A 24,421-nucleotide genomic window follows, 5' to 3' on the forward strand; every position below is an offset into this window, starting at 1 on the left:
TCAGGCTTTTTGAGGCTGCGTTTGACCACTGCCCAGTGTGAAGAAAGACACATGTTCTTACATCATCCAGACTAATGGCCAACTAGCGCTCCGATAAGTCCCATGGTTGAAGGATGTGTGAAGCAGCCAGGGATAATGGTTATTAAGCTCAGGTCAGTTGTGATTCCACGGTACGTAGGTAGAGGTCACTCAGGACAGCAGCTGCAGTCCGTTGGTCAGAATACTGAGCACCATGCCAGCAGACCCAACAACCTGCCTGTGACAATGAACAAGGACTCCATCAGCCTAATGTTACACCATCTGCCTTATGTGTGATTCAGAGATTTGGCCTAGCGTGTGTGTGTGTGTGTGTAGCTGTAATGAATACACCTAGATTAATTACACTTGGAACAGCAGACTCAATAGTGTGTGTGTGTGTGTGTGCGCATGTGTGTGTGTGTATAATAAGCAAACCTTTGCATGTGCATAGCCATTATTTGACTCTGTACGGACAATTATGCAGCCACTGTGTCCAGTTCTTTTATTCACGACGTGACCTCTTTATTATGGGCATGTCATTATAGGTGTATCGAATTTGCTAGTTATCGTTAAAGTGAAATGTTCTTTTTTCATAAATATGTTTCATAATACGTATTTTAAAATGTTTATCGATCAAAAAGTCATTCTGTGTTTATTTTGATAGCTTGTTAGCTTATAGTGCCAATATAAACTTTAAACCAAATCAACGTTTTTCAAATTACATTTCTTTCTTTTTTTTCATTTTCATTTTTTTTTAATACAAAATATTGATCTACTGTGGTTCTCAAAGTGGGGTCCAGGGACCATCGGGGTTCCCTGAGGGGGTTCCACGTGGACTCTCACAGGCCTGTAACTCTGAGAGTGTACAAATGGAACCGAATGGACACGGGTCCATTCGGTTCCATTTGTACACTCTCAGAGTTATGGGGGGGGGGGGGGGGGATCCTTGAAATGTGAAAGTTTCAGAAGCACTGGTCTTGTGCGTAGCCTAGTTAGTATTGTCTTCATGCGGCGTTGCATGTGAGAACAAGCGATCCACCTCTTTAAGGCGTGTATGCATTGTGCTAACAGTCCAGACGTTAGGTGAAAGCCAATCTCCTCCTAGCAATCTGCTTGGAGGAGATAACAAACCAGTCTGATCATGGGGGTGAAGAGTACACGGCTCATACTTGGTGTGTTATCGTCACTCTTGTTGACTCGTCGCTCAGCAGATGCAGGCCGTTTAGTTTACCACTCACACATCAGCTGTTTCTCAACACTGCAACTTTTCCGACCTCATTATTATTACTATTGCGTTATTAGTACATAGGCAAAATGCCTTGTTTAATTATCTCTCGCCTCGGGTGACCTGGTTACCATCTCGGTGTACGCATACTGTATTGTCTGTGTGTGTGTGTATGTGCGTTTGTTTGTGTGTACGGAGAGACGAGTGATTCTCATGATTAGGAAAATACAATGTCGTAGTACTGTGGATCTACAGTGACCCCCCCCCCCCCCCAAATATACACTGGGCCAGTGATATAATTTAACCAGTTAAACCCTATGTACATCAAATAGCTAACATAGCCGTAGAAAAGCTCACAGCCCGTCACACAGAGCTTGCAGATCGGCTATTTTTCCCAAGCATTTATTTTGGAATGGAACATTTGGCATGCAAATTTTGCATGTAAAAAAAAAAGGAACCATGCATATTAACACGAATGGCCCTGGCTGCATATCAGTGGGGTGTGTACCGGTATACTGAGCGGAGGGGGGCGGTCTTATACGTGTGGGCCTTTGCCACGCCGGTTGCCACGCAAAACGGCTGAAATCCCCCAAAATAATCAAGAAGAAATTACTGTCAAGGAGTCGTCAAGGAGAAATGGTTGAAATCAAGGAGTCTTCTTCAGAATCAAGGAGGGTTGGCAGGTCTGCCAATATTTTTTAATCAATGATTGGTCTGCCAGTTATTTTAATCAATGATTAATTAATCAATGAATCAATTTTGATGATAATTGCCTAATTTTGCATAATGTTCGCCAGTCGTGGTATGCCCCTGAATCGGGAGGCTGGGGTTCATGTGGTTAATGTTTAGTACGCAGCTTGCACACCATTAATAAATCATTGTTTTGTTTTTGATATGATTTAGCCCAGAGTTGCATAACTGCATGCATGGCCATGGGTGGGGAAGAAAACCTAATAAATATTTTATTGTTAATACTAGACACTAGACTAGAGTGAATATGCCTAACAGGGAATACATTCTTTTTTTGTTATTCTTGGGGAGGATGCGTTGGAACCAAGCCAGGCTAGAGACGCTATGTAAACCACAGATTGATTCTAGTGAAGAACTTAACAAACTGCAGATCAGTGAGTGGTCTCAAAGTGTGGTCCTGGGAGCCCCAGGGGCCCTAGAGGGTGTTCCTAGTGGTCTCCATCAAAACGAGGAACAGTTTAATTTCACTATTAGCTGGTGAAATGATAGTGAAATTAAACTGTTTGTCATTTTGACGGGAACCCCTGGGAATACCCTCTCAACTGGTTAACTTCTAGACCAGGGGTTTTCAACTGATTATGAACCAGGGACCACCACCCCGACTAAGAATCAACCTGGGGACCACTGTTGTGTTGGGAGGGGTGATGTGGGTGTGGTGTGGGGGGGGAAAGCTTGAGGGCGTTCCTGGGGGTCCCTAGCAAAATGACAAATGAGTTGATATAGCATAAAAATAATTTGACCCACTTTAACCCTACATACCAAATATTTTCAGATGGGGGTACGCGGTCAAATACATTTTTAATTTGGGGACATGACATTGTTTGAGAGAAGCACTGCTGTGTAGATTACACAGTGACGTGATCCAGTGAGAGAGAGAGGCCTGGCTGAACTGTGGTCTCTCTCTCGCTCTCGCTCTCGCTCTCTCTCTGCTTGTTTACTCGTCTGGGCTTTGGCTCACAGACGTTTGGAACACTTCAAGTCCTCCTGATGAAATGTTGTTTATGAGACAGCCGGAGACGAGGACGTGGCTATTGCTTGTTACTAACCGGACACCATTAATCAAAGCCCACGAGGGTTAAAGGTGTGTGTGTGCACGTGTGTGTGTGCATAATCAACCAACCGTTGCATGTGCATAGCCCAGTGGCTCTCAATGTGCAACGTTGTTTTCTCACTCAACAAACCAACATACAGTATAAGTGTATATTATACAGGGTATTTGCACATTTCTAAAGTGACAATTCAAGGACTTTTAAGACCCTTTTAATACCTCTAAAATGAAAAAATAAATAAAACAACAACTAATAATTAGACCATTACTACATTTAAAAGTAACCAACAAACTATACTACAGTGTTGATTTTGACAGCACATTTTGATTTAGTTCTAGTCAATAGCCTTTTGAATAAAATTCCATTTAGTTTTAGTCATATTTTAGTCATCTGAGATTTTTTGTTTTTGTCTAGTTTTAGTTGACTAAATATCATATTAAGATTATAGTCGACTAAATCTACAGTTGATTTAGTCGACTAAAATGTGTTTTGGCGGTACCTTGATGGCGTCGTAATGGCTGATTTTACACTTGGTTGCATGCTGAAAATAGCCGATCTACAAGCGTGTTGTGAGTTTGTAGATCTGCTATTTTCAGAGCGCAACACCCGAGCGCAACCAAACATAAAATCACTTTTCTTTTAGTTCTACTGGATGTCTTCTCCACTAGTCTTAGTTCTACTGGATGTCTTCTCCACTAGTCTTAGTTCTACTGGATGTCTTCTCCACTAGTCTTAGTTCTACTGGATGTCTTCTCCACTAGTCTTAGTTCTACTGGATCTCTTCTCCACTAGTCTTAGTTCTACTGGATCTCTTCTCCACTAGTCTTAGTTCTACTGGATGTCTTCTCCACTAGTCTTAGTTCTACTGGATGTCTTCTCCACTAGTCTTAGTTCTACTGGATGTCTTCTCCACTAGTCTTAGTTCTACTGGATCTCTTCTCCACTAGTCTTAGTTCTACTGGATCTCTTCTCCACTAGTCTTAGTTCTACTGGATGTCTTCTCCACTAGTCTTAGTTCTACTGGATCTCTTCTCCACTAGTCTTAGTTCTACTGGATGTCTTCTCCACTAGTCTTAGTTCTACTGGATCTCTTCTCCACTAGTCTTAGTTCTACTGGATCTCTTCTCCACTAGTCTTAGTTCTACTGGATGTCTTCTCCACTAGTCTTAGTTCTACTGGATGTCTTCTCCACTAGTCTTAGTTCTACTGGATGTCTTCTCCACTAGTCTTAGTTCTACTGGATGTCTTCTCCACTAGTCTTAGTTCTACTGGATGTCTTCTCCACTCGACCCTCCCTAGCATTTTAGTCTAGCTTTTTATTTGTTGACGAAATTGTCAATATATTTAGTCTAGCTTTAGTCATCATAGCTTAGCTTTTATTTAGTTTTTATTTAGTTTTTGTCGTGAAAAAAGGTAGTCGACTAATATTTTTCGTCATAGTTTTAGTCGACAAAATCAACACTGCTATACTATAAATAGTATAAATTGTCAAATATTGCCTAAGAAAGAGGCAAAGATTTTTACACAATTTTTATCTGTGGAACCGAGTTGAAACACAATCATGTAATGCCTCAACTCCTACAATTCCAAGTGCTTGTCAGGATGGGGGGTCCCCAGTTCACATACATGATCATTTTGGGGGGTTGCGGCTTGAAAAGTCTGAGAACCACTGATATAGCCTATTTTTCGTGTGTGTGGCATGAGTGTTTATGAGTTGTGTGTGTGCACATAACGCGTGCTGTGGCCCTGTGCCCATGCATGCAGGCACGTACATCACTTGTGATTTCAATGTGTGTGGATAAACTTGGTGGCGTGTCACCTTGGAGTGTGTGTGCTTGTGAAACGAGGCATGTGTTTGTCTTCGTTGTACCTTCACTCGATGCTTAATGACTCTAACCTTAAAGTTGTTTACCAGGACTCATAAACGGACATGTAAGCAGCGGTGCTACAGTCTGTGCTGCGTCTCATGTACTGCACAATGATCTGAACATGGACGACCTCACACACACACACACACGCACACATGCACAAACACACACACAACTTTGGTGTTTTCCAGAATATTATCTCAGTGCACTGTTCTAACATGGTGGTTAAGTTGAGCCGAATTAGCAGCAAAGTCAAATGGCTTTGTTTTTAGCAGCAGGGAACACTGTACGTTGGGTTAACACAATCCCTAATGCCTAGTTTATGCTCCATACTGTATGTATGACCGAAAATAGCAGGTCTATAAGTTCTGTGAGCTTGTAGATTGGCTTTTCTTGGTGCGCACCACCATCTACGTGTGTGTGTGTGTGTGACATTGGAGTGGTTGGCTCACTGAAAGAAAACTACAGAAGAAAAGCCGCCAAGTTTACTATTGGCTGACAGAGGTCAAAGTTCACCAATGTTAACAATTTACGGTATAGGCATATAGTAGACGCTCCTATATATATATATATATATATATATATATATATATATATATATATATATATATATATATATATATATATATATATATCTCTCTATCTCCGCGGACAAACGCATATCAATATGGGGGTCCTTGACATGAAAAAAGTTTGAGAACCACTGATATTATAGCAACATAAGTAAAAAAAAAAAATCTAAGGTTTGCACAGGTTTTCACCATTTTTCTAATCTATCTACAAGCTCTATATACAAGCTCGTAGCCGCGCTATGAGCTTGTATATCTGCTATTTTTGAATGGCCCAAAGTATAAAATAATGGTTATAGCTATAAAAATCTAAAATGACACAGTATGCGTTCCCGGATTGAATGGGTTAAAAATAAGCCTATTGCCTTGTTAATAATTGTCTTTATTGTCCCCTCAGGGATATTGATCTTCACAGTCTGTTCCAACAGAAAAACACATAACCATATAGCACAGAACATAACAACATAACACCAAGACGATACATGAGGTCACCAGTATACACCAAAAACATCCTATCAGTGAGGCAGTTTTGTTTAATCCATTAAGACATGGATCCATTAAGACATGGACACATCATTTTAAGATTTCTTTGGCTATTCAAAAATAGAAGATATACGATCTTGTAGATCTGCTATTTTTGAAAAAGAAATTGTGAAAAGTTTTGCAAATATATATACATTTATTTTTTACTCAAATCTTTGCGTCTTGGGGCTCCCTGGAACTAAATATTTTGAGATGGGGGGGGTCCGCAGCCAAATACATATCATTTTGGGTGGTCCTTGACCTGAGAAAGTTTGAGAACCACTGATATTATAACAACAAGTGTTTTTTCCCCAAAAAACTGTTTTGACATTTGTAGAATCCCCTGAAGCAAAGATTTGAGTTAAAAATGTTCGCTTTAAAAAACATACATAATCAAAGATTTGCACACATTTTCACGATTCTTCAAAAAATAGCAGATCTACAAGCTCATAGTGCGGCCTTCCCGGTCTTAATGGGTTAATGGCGTATCTGTATCTTCGTCCAGATGTAGGGGATGACGATCAGTGTCATTTGCTATCGTGAGAGCCAATCGTGTGATGGCCTTATTGTTCATATATCAGTTGTCTTTTCTCAACAATTACCGGCCACGGCGACACTTAATGAGGACGAACGGTCAGATGCAGAGAGATTATAGAACTCATTACTGTCTTCCCGTCGTGCAGGTGGCCATTAAGATCATCGACAAGACCCAGCTGGACGCTGTCAACCTGGAGAAGATCTACAGAGAGGTCCAGATCATGAAGATGCTGGACCATCCGCACATCATTAAGCTCTACCAGGTGAGCCACTGGCCCTTTTTTCTCTTATACCTACAATCAGTGGTGGAAGAAGTACTCGGATATTTTTACTTTAGTAAAAGTAGCAATACCACAATATAAAAGATACTCTGTTACAAGTAAAAGGCCTGTGTTCAACATGTTACTTGAGTAAAAGTACAAAAGTATTGGCGTCAAAATATACTTAAAGTATCGAAAGTAAAAGTACTAAAATGTTTGAAAATAGCAGATCTACAAGCTCACAACGCGTCGCGAGCTTGCAGATCGGCTATTTTCAAATAGCCTATGTATAAAATATGGCTGAAGTGGTTAATGTATGGTTAATAATATTATATTTATATCTGCAAAGTAACTAGTAACTAAAGCTGTCAAATAATTGTAGTGGAGTAAAAGTATAATATTTGCCTCTGAGATGTAGTGGAGTAGAAGTAAAAGTAAATCGATCACTTTATTATAATCGATTATGGATGAAAGAAAAATGGTTTGATTAATTGTTGCGACCCATACCTATGTAGGAAGATGTCTCCACTCTCCATGGATGGACTTTTGATTGATTGATTGAATACTTTATGAATAGTTTGCAAAAAAGCACAGAGGTACAGTTATACAACACTGCTAAAAGGTTAACACAAAAAGCCCTGAGAGCTTGTTTCCATTGTGGTCCTGTGCATTCAATTCATCCAAGACATATAGACATACAATATACTATACAATAAATCATTGGTTCTCAAAGTGGGTTCCTAAATAATGAATAGTTAGGAACTAAATGGACCCTTATGGGTCTGTTCCATTTGTACACTCTCAGAGTTAAATTAACATTGATTTTACAAAATGAATTGGGGTCCCAAAGATAGAAATGCCATTAAATGGGGGTCCGTAGCCCAATGCATGTCAAACTGGGGGTCCTTGAAATTAAAATGGTAGAGAATCACTGCTAGAGCCGTAAAAATCTTCTCTTACGGCATATCTTATGGCATATCTTTTCAAATGGGGGTCCGCAGGGCTAATAAGTGTCAATTTGGGATGAAAACATTTGAGAACCACTGCAAAACAAATCATCAATACTAGGAGCAGTAAAAGTACATTTACAGAAACGACAGTGGGAGGTCATTTCTTTTGGCAAAAAGACAGAGTTGAATGACCCGGTCTGTCCGGTTCTCCCATAAGCATCACCTAGCTCTGATTGATTGTGCCGTGGCTTTGTTTGTGCTACTGGCCCACTGTTTATCCGTGTCACCACTTGTGGTAATATACGTTTACAGAGTGCTCTGACATCATGGCTGCTTTCTGCTGCTCGCCAGTCATGGCTGGTTGCAGCTGGGACACGGCAGCAATCACTCTAAACCAACGCGTTTATTTCTGTGGTCGCCGCTGCGATGCATTGAAGCAGTGGTTCCCAAACTGGGGGTCCCCAGATGAAATTGTTTCGTTTTTTTTTGTGGGGGGGGGGTGGGGGGTCCCCCTTAATGTGCAACATTGTTTTCTCACTCAACAGTAAATAAACCAACATACAGTTTGAATGCATACAATGGATCTGCACGTTTCTAAAGTGACAATTTAAGGACGTTTAAGATCTTTTTAATACCAAATTGGTCAAATTGTCAATATTACGTAAGAATGAGGCAAACATTGTGAAAATAGCCAATCTACAAGCTCACGTGCGAGGCGTTGGTGAGCTTGAAGTTCAGCTATTTTCACAATATTTATCTGTGGAACCGAGTCAAAACTAAATGTAATGCCTACAATTCCAAGTGCTTGTCAGGGTGTGGGGTGCACTGGGGTCCCCTGTTAAAACATGATTCTTTTGGGGGGTCGCAACCTGAAAAGTTTGGGACCCTTGCATTAAAGGACGATTTCAGCCATTTTCAACATATCTTCGTATCATTGAGATGGTAAAAACTTTGTCTACCCCGTCTGTGTCTCAGAGGAGGGCTGTGGACAGTTCAGAAACCTGATGGTTTCAGTGACACCATCGATGGGGAATCCAAGCTAATAGAAACGGCAGGCTTTCTATTCCTGGAAAGTTAGCATGCTATAATGGTAGCCATTGTTCTCGCGTTAATAAAAATAAAACATTTGAAATCTTGTTTGGAGAGAAAAAAAACCTGTCTAATGATTATGTCACTGGTAGGTTTCTGAAGTGTCCACAGCCTTCCTATGAGACACAGACAGAGTAGATTGTTTTAATACAGTTTTATCATGAGCACTCGTGAGGACCAATTATATGAAGATAGGTTGAAAATGGGTGAAGTCGTCCTTTAAAAGAAGCCGTGAAACGTATTTTGTGAGTGCAGAGTGATGATTCCTCTTTTTTTGTATCATGTATGTTTCAGAATCTGCACCTGACATTAATCAAAGTTGTGTGAGTTGAGCATATATATATATATATATATATATATATATATATAAAGTTTGCCAATATTAACAAGGCCAAAATAGGCTTTTTTGGGGTGTTTAGCGTTTGTCTCTGTATTGGTAAAGGAGTACACAATGAAGTACTGATATATTAAATAAAATACAAAATTATTCTTAACCTTTTTGTATAGTTGTTGTATATCGTCTCTGTCGGGTGGAAACCTCATATGTCCAACACTGTTCGTTTTCGCGGCGCATTTTGAGCGGCGCATTTTGAGCTTTCAGATCTGCTAATTGTGATACTTTTGTATGAGGCTGTAGTACAGGGGTATTCAACTTTAGGCAGCGGGCCACAGTTGTAAAATTACTTGAAGCCGGGGGCCACAAGACATTTTCTTTTTTAAGAAAAAAAAAAAATCATGTTTGACCGTTTAACTGGAAAATTCAATCAATTTATTTTATTTTATTTTATATAAATGCAAAGTGGTCCTTTAAGAAATTTGTAACTGGTTGGTTAAACGGTTAACTCTTTCAATGCCATGCTTATTTATGGAATTTGGGTTCTGAGTGCCACAACCAAAATTAATTGTAAAAAAAAAAGTGCTTAGGAGCCGAGATACAGCCTTTTTCAGTAAAAAGTTAAACAAGAAGTGAATGGAGCAGCAAATCTTCAAATCATCATATCTTGGGTTCTGAACATGTTTTTCCAAAAAAGAAAAAAAAAAAAAAAAAAAAGACGTATTTGACGTAGTGTGGCACACGGGGCGTCAGGCCTCATGACGTATTTGACGTATTGTGGCACTGAAAGAGTTAATGTATGATGTTATTTGCTATTTTATTTATTTTGTGGTGCGAAGATACTCCCCCCCCCCCGAACGTGACGCCAAGAGGTAGCTATCCAGCCGCCATGTTACAAAGCTGCACCACGACTGCTGCCCGATTCTGCCGCATCTTCAGAAATAAACAATGATTTATAAAGTACTTGAAAGAAAGCCACACCAAAAAAGAACATACAGTATGTCTTGCTTTTCAGAGTGCAAAGAAACAAATCAGCCAGAAATGGCTTCTCAGAATGGTTTCTCTCCTCGCTTTATAATTAACTGATTTTAAACGTTTTGAAAATGTTAAATTAAGCAGTAAAACACTGGATAATTTGCTCCAGTAGTGAATGATCTCTCATATGCCAGCGTCTATAGCTTACATGTCCAAATAGCGTGTGGCTAGATTCACTACTTTCAGAATAGCTTTCAAGTAGTTCAGCTACTTTTTTCACCAGTGATCAACATCAAAGAGCACAACATGAGTTGAGTGCAGTTCATCCATTACATGCCATTTCCCTCCATTTGTAGCTTCTGAGTTTGTTTTGGTCAATCAAAACACCAAAGAAAGAATTCTCCATCTCATCCATTAGTTTTTAGCTTCCGTGCCAGGGACCCGTACACAGAACACATGTGTTCTGTGTACCTGTGTACCTGTAACAGGTCCCTGGCACGGAAGCTAAAAACGAATGGATGAGATGGAGAATTCTTCCTATTTTCTCAAATTCAAAATCCAGGCCTGTGCACTAAAAAGGTCTGGCACAGAAATGATCCTCTCAAACATCAACATTGTAAATGCACTATGAAGCAGTACGTCACCATGTCCATTATGGTCCTATAGTACCTATAGCACATACTGTAACAATGGACATAATGTTGTACTTTAGCACCAAACACTGGACAGTAGGAAACATGTTGATGTGAGCGCCTTAATTAACCATTAACGAGTTTTGATTAACGGTTATGAAAAGCACAAAACATTTTCATCCTGTACAACCAACCATCCAATATATATTTTCGGAATATGTAATGTGTTCCAGTTGGAATGTGTTACAGGGCCACAAGAACACTCCACGGGGGCCGAATTTGGCCCGCTGGCCTCCAGTTGAATATCACTGCTGTAGTATGATCAAGTAGGGGGCAAACGAAAAAAAAACTAAAAAAGTTAGAGAACCTCTTATGGAGATAAGAAGAGGTTTCTGCCCGACAGCAACGATATATTGCAGTCATTGTGTGTGGTTGTCACATTTGTCACCCAATCCCAAAGGTACACCCGGGCTTGTCTCACGGTCCGCCATCGTGCTTGGCTCGACACAGCGTTTTTTAGAAGCTCAGTCTTTAGCAGATGACACAGCCCGCTGTCTGTGTGCTGTCACTCTAATTAGTGAACCAGTGTCTATGTAGGCCGTCTATTTCCTAAGTGACGACATGTCGCGAATATCACCTTTTGTGTCCAGCATTACGGTAGTGAAGTATCCTTGTCCAAAAGCCGCTGTGTCAGCAGCCTTAAGTAGCTGACATTGCCGTTACCACCTCACACCAGATCATCTGCCACTAAAACAGTAATCTTTCCCCCTGCTGCTGAGTGAAAGTATTAGGGCGAGGCGAGTTTATTTTGTATGGCACATTTCAACAAAATTAAGTCTGGTCACTTTGAGTTTAACAATGCAGTGGAGCAGGATGTATCCAGCTTCCCATTGTGCCCATCCCCAGGCACCATGCCAGTGTGGCTGCTGAGCTGTCATGGCCTGTCACCAGATAAGATTTCTTGGACCCCAGCCCAGTCATTTTAATATTATTAGTATCTACCCATGTCAAGTCCTGATCACATATTTAACCCATTAAAATTGGGAAAGCATCTGTGTCATTTTAGATTTATATAGCAACATACGTTTTTTGTTGTTAAACTCGTAGTTTTCAAAAATAGCAGATGTACAAGCTCACAGCGTGTCTCGAGCGATCTGCTACTTTTGAACATTTTTGAAAAATCTTGAAAGTGTTTGGAAACATTCGAATAATTTTGAACTTCTGGGTGTCCTTGGCACAAAACATTTTTTTGAATGGGGGGGTCCGTGGCCAAATACATATCATATCGGGGGTCCTTGGCACGAAAAAGTTTGAGAACTACTGATTTAGAAGGCATTTGTAGAATCTGCCTCAGGTCTTAACTCACTGGTTTACTTCTATTTTTATAATATATATATATACATATTTTCTATATAGGAAAGAAAACAAACTTTAAAAGGGATATTTGCTTGCGACCTATGAAAATTGGGTTGGTTTGAGAAACAGTGTTCTAGATGATAATAGCTGCACAGTGCCGCACTTCTTCGAGAACATTAAAGTCAAGTAAAACCAATTAAATCTGCAGGTAAGATACTGTATGTCTGGAAGCACTCACATTGCAGACAAGTGGCTGTTGGACTACATAACATTTTCAATCTCCCAAAACGTGTTATTTTCAAAACTGGCAGGCCTCCTTCGGCAGTGCTACTGGACATTGTATTGTAATTCAAATAAATACATGATACTGTCTTGTGTCAGTCAGGTTCTGTACAAAGGTTTGCAGCTTACTTTGCCAAATGCCATGACAGACCTTGTTTTGCATACACTATGTTCGGAAAGTATAGGAAAATTAGGTGTAGACTCTGGGTCAACATTTTAGCTCCTACAAAACATTAAATAGACCCCCAGTTTGGGAACCACTGGCCTAATGAATATGAAACCGGGAAATCCTTGAAGTGAAAGAAAAGGTTGAGCATCAGTGTCTTTAAACATCACTTTCGGCCCAGAATTTACCAATCCGTGCAACCTTAAAAAAAAAAGAGTAAATTACGTAACCCTTGTACAGTAAGGTCTGGTGAGTTGAGTGAAAGTGAAAGGGCATTTTGTTGAGCCTCGTTGGCTTGAACAAATTGTGGATATTGTCTGTTTGTATGTAGGGCTTTCACCATTATTACGATTATTTTACTTGACGATTAATTGTCACTCAAATAATTGCGATTAATGATTTGATTGTGTTTCTGTCGTTTTAACATTGGAACATTATGAATAAAAACTACATTTCTGTTTAGGCTTTGTATACAAAAGTTGCACAGGGAAGATACAACAAATAACAATTGTAATTGTAACTTTCAAAAAAACATTAATACTGGAATTCTACAGATCTACATGCTCAAAATGCGCTATTTCCACTATTTTAGAAAATCTTGGAAATGATGAAGACGATTAGACAAAGAATTGTAGCGATTATCTCTAATTGCGATTAAGCGATTATGAAATAATTATGACAGGCCCATTTGTAGGATAGCTAAACACAGCACACGCTAAACACAGCACATTATATAAGGTATACTATAAGGTAATAATGTGATCGGCTTGCTTAACCACTTTAAACCTGGTATCCCTATTTTGAGCATGCCAATTTAGGCAAAAATCTTGCAACATTTTGGATTACCTGTAAACAAGCAAGGCCCAGCCTGTGATCTTTGGTGCACCCTGCGGAGGGTCCCGAACCCCAAGGTGGGAACCACGCACTGTCCTATCGGTTACGTACTGTACATGGGATTGGGACATCCCTCTATTTTTATGCGTTACCGTTGACAAACATTTCCAACCTAGCAGGACCTTTCCATTGCCTTCAGTTAATGACTGACTATGTTTGTGTGTGTGTGTGTGTGTGACTGTGTGCATGTGTGCAGGCTGGATGTGACCAAAAAGGCGCTGCGACAGAAGTGATTTCATCAGGGGAGTTTAGTAGAAGGCCGAGGGTCAGTTAAGGGCTGCAACGAGGGCTCTCACCATTATGAAATTTTACGTGATGATTAATTCCCAGACATTTCTCCTTGCCGTAATCTGAAGACTCACCTCTTCAGACTCCACCTCAGCCCGTAGCACTTGCCCTAGCCTCGACGACCTTGTAGGCTTATGCAAAGGCTAAATGTAATTTAGATAGCATGTTATGTAGACAGATGCCAGGTCATTGTTGACCTGTTATCCTATAGTGTGTACAGATTATAGATTTTTGAGGATATTCTACTGACTAGACTGGTCTACTGGTTAGACTGATGATAGGTTCTTGGTTTACTTATGTATTAGCTTATTAGCAGATGACTATTTCTATGCATTTGATGTATTACCTTGTGTTGTCCTTGCTTACTGTAAATCGCTCTGGATTAAGAGTGTCTGCTAAATACCTAAATTGTAATTGCCACACAAATAATTGAGATTAACGATTTCATTCAGTTTTTGTCGTTGAAATCTGGAGCATAAGAATACAAATTACATTTCTGTTGAAGTTACACAGGGCAGATATGACAAATAACTTAAATATACAAAGAAATGACTGACACGTTAACTTTATACATAAATAAAACCCGATCTACAATCAGTGGAAATAGTGGAAATAGACGATTTACAAGCTTGTAGATCTGTTATTTCCAGTACTTTTTGAAAGTGTTTGAAAACATTTGAAAAACTTTCAACAAAATAATTATCTCAAATAATTGTGATTATCTCAAATAATTGTGATTATCTCAAATAATTGCGATTACGTAATAATTGTGCAACCATCGATTATTATCCTGTACATCACCACCTGTCACAGTATATAAGCAATATTTTGTTAATTACATTACATTACATTACAGTCATTTAGCAGACGCTTTTATCCAAAGCGACTTACAATAAGTGTATTCAACATAGGTAGGGAACGAAAACTACTAATCACCAGAAGTCTTTAGTGCATTTTCTGCAAAAACAAGCAACCAAGAGTATACCTAGCGCTAAGGTAAAAGTGCAATATATCAGCTACCTATTTCCTTAAACAGATGAGACAAAATAGCTAAATCAAATGAGCATGAGCTAAAACAAATAAGTGTATCGACTAAACAAGATCCAATAAACAATACAACAATAGAAAACAAGCGTTCGTACAACTAGTTAACAAGTAGGCCAGGCAGAGAGGAAGGGTAGTGTTTCCTGAAGAGGTGGGTTTTCAGCCTGCGGCGAAATATGGGCAGTGACTCTGCTGTCCTAACATCAGTGGGAAGTTCATTCCACCACTGTGGGGCCAGAACAGAAAAGAGTCGTGACCATGTGGATCGGCCAGAAGGACCCTTGAGTGACGAGGCAATCAGTCGCCCGAGGTGGCAGACGAGGTGGTTAATGATTACATCATATAAATGTGAAGCAGCACTATAAACCGACATTCCTGCCTTCAGTTTAGTAAAGGACATGATTACTATGCAAACCTGTTACATAAGGGTTGTGACATTTACCATCTTCAACAGCACAAACCTGTATGAAAACTAAGAAACAATGAAGTTATAAAAACGCCAAACATTATTGTACGGGAAAGCAAATATTTTTAGCTCCAGTTTTGCTTGCCTTTGCACTACAAAAATTACGTATTTAGCCAGGGATCCCCCCCCCCCCCCAGAAGTAAATATCTTTCGATTTTTCAAAAATAGCAGATATGATCTTGTATATCTGCTATTTTTGAATAGCCAAAGAAATCTAAAATGACACAGATGCGTTCCCCGGTCTTAAGGGGTTAATAAATATACATTTGTTTAGCTGGTAAGTGTGTTTTTGCAGCGTCTTGAAAGGCTGTGCAAGATCAAAAAGAATCCCATTCACCTCAAGTTGCTCTTTTATACGAGCCATTATGCAAGTGTCAGATGCACCTGGGGGGGGGAAACACATTGGCATGGATTTCACGGCAGCGCTGCCTCTTCTAGGAATGAATTTGTCCCACAGCCGCTGTGACCGCCGTGTCACAGCGAGACAGACAGAGAAGAGAAGCTCTCACTCCTCTGGATTTGGGCTCATTAAAAGCCATTCAATTGTAACTTAAGAAATGTGCAGACACCCTGTATACACTTATACTGTATACTGTATGTTGGTCTGTTTACAGTTGAGTGAGAGAACAATGTTGCACATTAAGCTAATCATCCCCCCCCCACAATCATGTGGGGCCCGACCCCTAGTTTGGGAACCACTGGCCTAATGAAAATAAACCGGGAAATCCTTGAAATGAAAGAAAAGGTTGAGCATCAGTGTCTTTTAAACATCACTTTTGGCCCAGAATTTCCCAATCTGTGCAACCTTAAAAAAAATCTAAACGACAGTAAATTACGTAACCCTTGTACAGTAAGGTCTCGTCAGTTGAGTGAAAGTGAAAGGGCGTTTCGTTCATCATTACACAACGTGATGGCAGCCGTCCCGTCCAAGCCCAGCGTTCTGCTGCTGTGTGCGATCATCGTTATTTCCAGCAGCCTGCTGTCGATCCCAAAACACCACGGGGTCAATTAGTCACTTCCTCTCTGACCTTATAGAGGGGGCAGGTCTGCGGGCCCCAATGGGGGAAGCCCTACGGTTGCACACATAACGGTGGAGCCCTCATTCCTGCTACTCGCACATTATTATACAGCTACACAAACCCAAACCAACCCCAGCACTAGCTCTGTCACCATTATGACATTTTACTGGACAATTAACCCAATTCAATTCAATCCGGGAACGCATGTTTTTATTTATGTTTTTATTTTAAGGTTTCTTTGGCTATTCAAAAATACCAGATCTACAAGCTATGAGCTATGAGCTTGTAGATCTGCTATTTAAAAAAAAAAAAAAATCTTTGAATATAGCAAACATTTTTAACTCAAATCTTTGCTTCTGGGGGTGGTCCCTGGAACTAAATATTTTGAGATGGGGGTCCGCGGCCAAATTTTTTTTCCTGAAACTCTTTGAATATATATATATATATATATATATATATGTTTTAACGCAATATTTTTTAACTCCAATAATTGCTTCTGGGGGGTCCCTGGAACAACGTATTTCGATAGGGATCGGCGGTCAAAAACATATAATTTTGGGGGGTCCTTGACAAGAAAAGGTTTGAGCACCACTGATATAGCAACAATAGTTTTTCAGAAAACAATATACATTTGTTGAGACATTTGACAGTTACAAGATTTCGCTTAAAAAAAATATATATATTCTATTTTCACAAGTATATCGTAGCTGTCCCGTGAGATTAAATCCACTAGTTTGATTGACTGTTGCACCATAAACCATTAAGACCGGGAACGCATCTGTGTGTCATTTTTAGATTCCTTTGGCTATTCAAAAATAACTCGCGCTATGAGCTTGTATATCTGCTATTTTTGAGAAATCGTGAAAATATTAAAATAATTTTTTTAAAGCAAACATTTGTAACTCAAATCGTATTGCTTCTGGGGATTCAACAATGTCTTCTAAATCCTAACAGTTTAAAAAAAAAAAAAATTTTTAACTAATGTTGCCATCAGTGGCTCTTAAACTTTAGTCAAGGACCTTCCAAAATGATATGTATTTCGCCGCGGACCCCCATCTGAAAATATTTTGTTCCAGGGACCCCCAGAAGCAAAGATTTTAGTTAAAAATGTATTCAAAGATTTGCACACATTTTCAAGATCTTTTTTCGAGATCTACAATCTCATAGCACGGCACTCGGTGCCGCGCTATGAGCTTGTAGATCTGCTATTTTTTGAATAGCCAAAGAAATCTAAAAATGACACACAGATGCGTTCCCGGTCTAATGGGTTAAATGGTAAAAAAATGACCCAATTCCAATACCCAATACAATTATTAACGAAAATACGCCTTGATCTTCTCCGATGGCGAGGGGCTGTGCTGTCTGCCTCCTGAGCTAAGCTAACCTTTATCACAATCCCAATCCCATGTTTATGAATGAACTTGTCGCTGGCATTCCATTACCATTGCAATAATTTAGTGGGAGAAAAGAAGTGAGAACGAAAAGGAACGGCTCATATTCCCTTATCGGTTATTTATTGTGTCAACAAGTGGGAAGATTAACCTTGAGACGTGAGCATGTGTTTGGCTGTTGTCTTCCTCGCTTTAACGCACTCAATCCGGGAACGCATACTGTCATTTTAGATTTTTTATTAACCATCATTTTATACTTTAAATAGCAGATCTACAAACTCAGTGCTGCTATTTTTGAACATTTGTGCAAACCTTTGAATACATATATTCTTTGAAACAACATTTCTTTGACTAAAATCTTTGTTTCTGGGGGTCCCTGGAACAAAACCTTTTCATGTCAAGGACCCTCAAAAGTATATGGTTTTTAGCCGCCGACCCCCTCAAAAATATGTTGTTCCAGGGACCCCCCCCCCCCCCCCCCTAAGAAGCAAAGATACAAATGTTGTTTCCAAAAATATATATATATTCAAAGATTTGCACAAAACGTTTAATTGCCCCAAAGTATAAAATATGACTAAGAATCTAAAACGACACGGTATGCGTTCCCGGATTGAATGGATAATAGAGTGCATGAGGCGCTCGGTCGCAGGCAAGCAGATGGAAAATTGATCATGAACAAGGCCTGGTGTGGGATGATGTTCTAGTCAAGTGTGTGAACAGAACGTCTAGCTGTGTCTGATTCATCCTCTCCTCTCTCTCTCTCTCTCTCTCTCTCCGTTATTCTTTCCCCTCCACATTTAACTGTGTTTGTGTGCTGCCGCGTCTAAATCAGTTCTCCTGTTCCTCCTACGCAGGCCAGACTCTTCTCCAATAGCGCTGCAGGACACACCGTTGTTGTCTTTTTTATTTTAGTTTTTTTTAACCCATTCAATCCGGGAAAGCAATCTTAGATTTCTAGCTATAGAATATTTGGTTCTCAAAGTGGGGTGCGCCGGGGGGACCGCCCCCCCGGAGTCCTTGGGGTGGTCCCAGGGGGATATCATCCCCCAGTCACAATCATTTTAACCACTTTAATCATTATTTTATACTTTGGCTATTCAGAGATAGCAGATATACACGCTCATAGCGCGTCATTTAGTGCCGCGCTATGAGCTTGTAGATCTGCAATTTTTTTTAAAAATCGTGAACATTTGTGCAAATCTTTGACTATATATATCTTTTTACAACTCAAATCTTTGCTTCTGGAGGTCCCTGGCACAACATATTTTTGAGATGGGGGGGGGGGGGTATGCGGCCAAATTGCATATCATTTTGGGGGTCCTTGACAAGAAAAGGTTTGAGTACCACTGATATAGCAACGTAACATAACATCTTTTCAATCTGCCTCAGGTCTTAATGGGTTAATGTACCATTCAAACACTCTCCATACAAGCATTAGCCCGCCTCCGTGCTCTCATGTTGAGGCCATATTTAGTGCTTGCGCCATTCATATATTTATATATAGCGTGTTGTTAGCCCATTCAATCCGGGAACGCATCTCTTGTCATTATAGATTTCTTTGGTTATTCAAAAAATAGCAGATATACAAGTTCATACTAGCGTGGCACTGAGTGCAAATCTTTGAATATATATTTTTCAAAGTGAACATTTGTAAAATATGTTGTTCCAGGGACCCCACAGAAGCAAAGATTTGAGTTACAAATGTTCGCTTTGAAAATATATATATTCAAAGATTTGCACAAATTTTCACGATAAAAAAAAAAGAAGCAGATATACAAGCTCATAGTGCGACGCGGCACTCTTTGTCGCGCTATGAGCTTGTATATCTGCTATTTTTTAATAGCCATAGAAATCTAAAAAATGACACGCGTGCTGTGTTACCGGTCCTAGTGGGTTTGTTTGCAAATGTGTTACAGTTGTATAATACAGTATTTTTACCCTTTTTGCTTTTTCTCCACACGAATCCTAGCATCCCAATTCTGCATGCACAAACGTTTGGGGAAATACTAGTGAGCTTGTAGATCAGCCAATTTCAGTGAAGAGATTAGGTGTGGGGGGAAGAAAGGAGAGGACCAAGCATAGAGCCCTGGGCGACCCCGGTTAACAGAAGTGCCGTGCTGTATATTGGGCAGTGGTTCTCAAAGTAGGGTCCAGGGACCCTCAGGGTTCCTTGAGGGGGTGCCAAATGGACCCTTAGAGGTCTGTAACGCCGAGGGTCCATTTGGCTCCATTTGTACACTCTCAGTATGATGTAAGTCAGTGATATTCAACTGGCGGCCCGCGGGCCAAATCCGTCCCCTGTGGAGCTTTCATGTGGCCCCATTCCACATTCCAATGCAATTATTTATTATTTTATAACTTTTTGGGTGTGAATAGCTGTCCAGCCGCCATGTTACAAAGCTACAACTGCTTTATGATTTCTGCCCAATTCTGCCTAACAGGTTAAACATGGAGAAATAAGTGTACAAGTATAAGTGTGCCATACTTGAGTAAAAGTACATACTGTATAGAGATATGTTTTACTCCAATAAAAGTTAAGTCATCCATAAGAAAGAAAATATCTACTTCCTATTTTCTTAATATCAAATTCAAAGCCTGTGCACTATAAAGGACAGACATTATCCCATCAAACATAAAAATGCATGAATGCAGAAGCAGGCCCTAATAAGTTACCATAATGTCGTCCATTGTTGTGTCCTATCAGACCTATAGAACACAAAACACGGTTTTGTTCATTTTTGTTGTAATAGTCTTGTGGCCCTCAACTTCAAGTAATTTTACAATTGTGGCCCCTTGCCTAATCTAGTTGAATACCCCTGATGTAAGACCTTAAAATTAAAAGGTTTCAGAACCACTGATATAGGGTTTGATATGATGTTTGATTTACAGTGGAGAGAGGATGGAGGAGTGGCATGTCAGCAAATGGTCCGGCCGGCCGGGAATCGAACCATGGGGGACTCGTTAACCCATTAAGACTGTGTCTGTTTTTTTCTCTCTGGCTATTCAAAAATAGCAGATCTACAAGCTCATAGCGTGGCACCAAGTGCCGCACTACGAGCTTGTAGATCTGCCTTTTTTTTTTTATCTTGAAAATGTGTGCAAATCTTTGAATATATATATATTTTTAAAGCGAACATTTGTAACTCAAATCTTTGCTTCTGGGGGATTCTACAAAGGTCTTCTAAATCCTAACATTTTATTTTATTGTATTATGTTGTTATAATATCAGTGGTTCTCAAACTTTTTCCATGTCAAGGACCACCCAAAATGTTGTTCCAGGGACCCCCCAGAAGCAAAGATTTGAGTTAAAAGATTTGCACAAATTTTCATGATCAAAAAAATATATAGCAGATCTACAAGATCTACAAGATATCTGCTATTTTTGAATAGCCAAAGTATAAAATAATGGTTAAAGTGGTTACACAGAGATGCGTTCCGGGTCTGAATGGGTTAATCAGGGCTTATTTGCACCCATGTGGTACGTGCCCTAAGCACTTGGCCATTGGGTCACCCCACAGTTGAGTTGTGTAATCTCTTCCGAGTCATTCGAAACGCCAGTTTGACGGTCCGTGAATATGGGAACTAATTTATTTTAGTTCCTCCGTGTCTTCCTTTTTTCTCTGGCCTGGATGATCTCGATGACTGTGTTTAGTAGAAACACTGGGGTCATTGCATAATGATCCAGTCTTTCTGTTTTGGTTTAGACCAGCCTTTTTTTCTCTGGCCTGGATGATCTGATGACTGTGTTTTTGTGGAATCACCAGGGTCATTGCCAGTGGTGGAAAAAGTACTCAAATGTTTCACTTAAGTAAAAGTATCAACACTGCAATGTAGAAGTACTCTGTTACAAGTAAAAGTCCGGAATTAAAAATGTACTTGAGTAAAAGTACCAAAGTATTGGCATCAAAATGTACCAAAAGTAAAAGTACTAAAATGTTTGAAAATAGCAGATCTACAAGCTCACAACGCGTCGCATCGCGACACGTTGTGAGCTTGTAGATCGGCTATTTTCAAATAGCCTCTGTATAAAATAGGGCTAAAGTGGTTAATGTATGTTTCATAATATCATAATTTATATCTGCAAAGTAACTAGTAACTAAAGTTTTCAAATAATTGTAGTGGAGTAAAAGTACAATATTTGCCTCTGAGATGTAGTGGAGTAGAAGTAAAAGTACTGAAAATTGGAAATACTCAAGTAAAGTACAAATACCTCAAAATTGTACTTAAGTACAGTACTTAAGTAAATGACGTACTTAGTTACTTTCCACCACTGGTCATTGCATGATTTTGGTTTAGACCAGCCATTCTTAACCTGTGGGCCGTGAGTACTTGTGTGCCATTGGCAATCATTGGCAAGACTAAGATTGTTATAGATAATAATAACATTAATTAAGAAACCCTTCACTGTGTTTTCTTTCAAACCTTGAAAAATGAGTTTTCTTGTGATAAATAGCAACTTAAAGTATATTGATCCAAGCCGTAGGCACAATCGATTGATTGATCACTAAAATAAGATATCCTGAAAAATGCTTGCGGCCCACCCATCTGTCCACTTAAAGGGGCGTGAAGCCCCACCACGCTGATTTTGTTGTTGGCTTTCCAGTTCGGGTTTAAAAACGACTGCAGATCAAAAACATGGCAAACTAGTATAAGCACCACAGCTGCACCAAACAAATTAATAATGAGTTGTGTTAGATTTGCATAGTGTGTCCAGAGCCAAGGGCGTGGCCAATGTGCAAGCATGTTCGCTATAAAAAATACATCTATTCAAAGTTTTGCACACATTTTCATGACTTTTCTAAAATAGCAGATCTACAAGCTCATCGCGCGGCACTCGGTGTCGCGCGCTGAGCTTGTATAACTGCTATTTTTGAATAGCCAAAGTATGAAATAATGGTTGAAGTGGTTACACAGATGCGTTCCCGGTTTTAATGGATTAAGTTGATTAGCTGCAGCTGTGTTGCTTACATCACTGTGTACTATGAGGTCAGTGTTATGCAGCCTGCCATGTTTTTACCCTGCTGTAGTTTTTAACCTGAAGTGGAAAACAAACGACAAAACATAGGGTTTCATTCTCCTTTAACCCATTAAAAACCGGGCAAAGCATATGTGTCATTTTAGATATTCACGGTGGCTATTCAAAAATCTCTCTCTCTCTCTCTCTCTCTCTCTCTCTCTCTCTCTCTCTCTCTCTCATTCATATATATTCTGTATGTTGTCGTCTCCCTCAACCCCGTCTTCTTCCTCTTCTTCTCTCTCAGGTGATGGAGACAAAGAACATGCTCTACCTCGTCACGGAGTACGCCAAGAACGGGGAAATCTTCGGTGAGTGGCTTAATTAAACCGCAAGGTCAATCTGACCTCGGCATCTGGGAGGAAAAAAAAGTGCCCGCGCGGCCCATCTACTTTAATAATAATCCGTCTTCCCCCTTCTCCAGTCCTTTCCAGTTGTAACCACCCACATGCAGCCTGGCTGTGCGGCAGGCAGGAAGATTGCGTCTAAAGTTTATGAATAGGGAAGTTTCAAAGTCTCTCTCTCTCTCTCTCTCTCTCGCTCTCGCTTGCTTGTTATCTTAACCTCGGATCGTAAAGGTCACATGGCTGGGTAGAAACCAGAGATCATGCTCTGATGACGCCGCCGTCACGCGTTTCCAAGACCTGCTCAGATCTATCCCATATTAACCCTGGCTGACACAGTTCAACCACCGTGTGTCGGTTCATGTGGAACGCTATCACAGATCATATGGGCTGCAACTATTGATTCTTATCTTTAGCGTTTATGCTATCGATTATGTTTTGGATGAATTGAATATTTGAGAATATCCGAGTGTTTTTGTTTATATATCGTTGCTGTCGGGCAGAATTCCCTTATCTCCATATTCTAACTTTATTTGTTTTTTAAATGTATGCACTACTACAGCGTCATTCAAAAGTATCAAAAGTAGCAGATCTGCAAGCTCGAAACGCGGTACTTTTGATACTTTTGAATTTGGATCCTGAAAAGTAACTGTTTTGGATATATGAGATTTCCACCCGATAGAGACGATATATATCAACAAATGTATAAGTTACTAAATCAATTATTCAGATTAGCCACTTAAGCCATTATTTGGTCCATCATCGTACAACAAGTGTTGCGCATAAATACCGAAAACAGCCGATCTACAAAATCACATCGCGAGTCACGACACGTGATCTTGTCGACGAAAAAAAACACAAAAGTTAAAATATGGAGACACGTTATGTTTCTGAGACATGTCCAGATCGGTTCTATTGCCCTTGGCTGCTGACGCAGTTCCGACATCTTGTGTCAGTTATCATCTGTTAATAACCGGAGCAGGACAATGTTTGAAGGTGAACGTACCCACAGAGCCACATTGTGACTTTAGTAATTAGCTGATTATTAGGTTCAGAGTCATTAGCTCTGCTGGCATATTTATGGTTTGATCCACCTTTGTCCTCGTGTGTGGCATGTCAGAGTGACATATATATTATGGCTTATCTCTTTCCACCCGTACTATAAGGCAGGGTTATTGTGATGATTCTATGCACTCCACGTAACATGTAAGTCACCTTGAAGAGATTCCACTGTAGCTGATTTACACAGCCATACCATGACAGTTATTTTTAAACAGGCAACCTAAAAGATGTTTTTTTTTTTAAATCAATATTGTGATATGAGACTGGATAACGTCAGGAATTTTGGATATTGTAATTTTGAGATATGGCATTGATTG

The 24,421-nt window shown here is 39.8% G+C and overlaps 1 protein-coding gene across 1 annotated transcript in view; it reads left to right on the forward strand.

The window, feature by feature from the left end:
- The window catches only part of sik2b (salt-inducible kinase 2b), a 122,261-nt gene that overhangs the window by 2,977 nt on the left and 94,863 nt on the right, over positions 1-24,421 (forward strand). Inside the window, exons 2-3 of the mRNA XM_080428448.1 lie at positions 6,685-6,801; positions 22,946-23,009. Coding sequence (XP_080284574.1) covers positions 6,685-6,801; positions 22,946-23,009 — 181 coding nt within the window. The remainder of the gene's footprint in view (positions 1-6,684; positions 6,802-22,945; positions 23,010-24,421) is intronic.

The sequence above is a fragment of the Gymnoscopelus braueri genome (assembly GCF_963280865.1).
Source record: "Gymnoscopelus braueri genome assembly, chromosome: 5".
Taxonomy (NCBI): Eukaryota; Metazoa; Chordata; class Actinopteri; order Myctophiformes; family Myctophidae; genus Gymnoscopelus; species Gymnoscopelus braueri.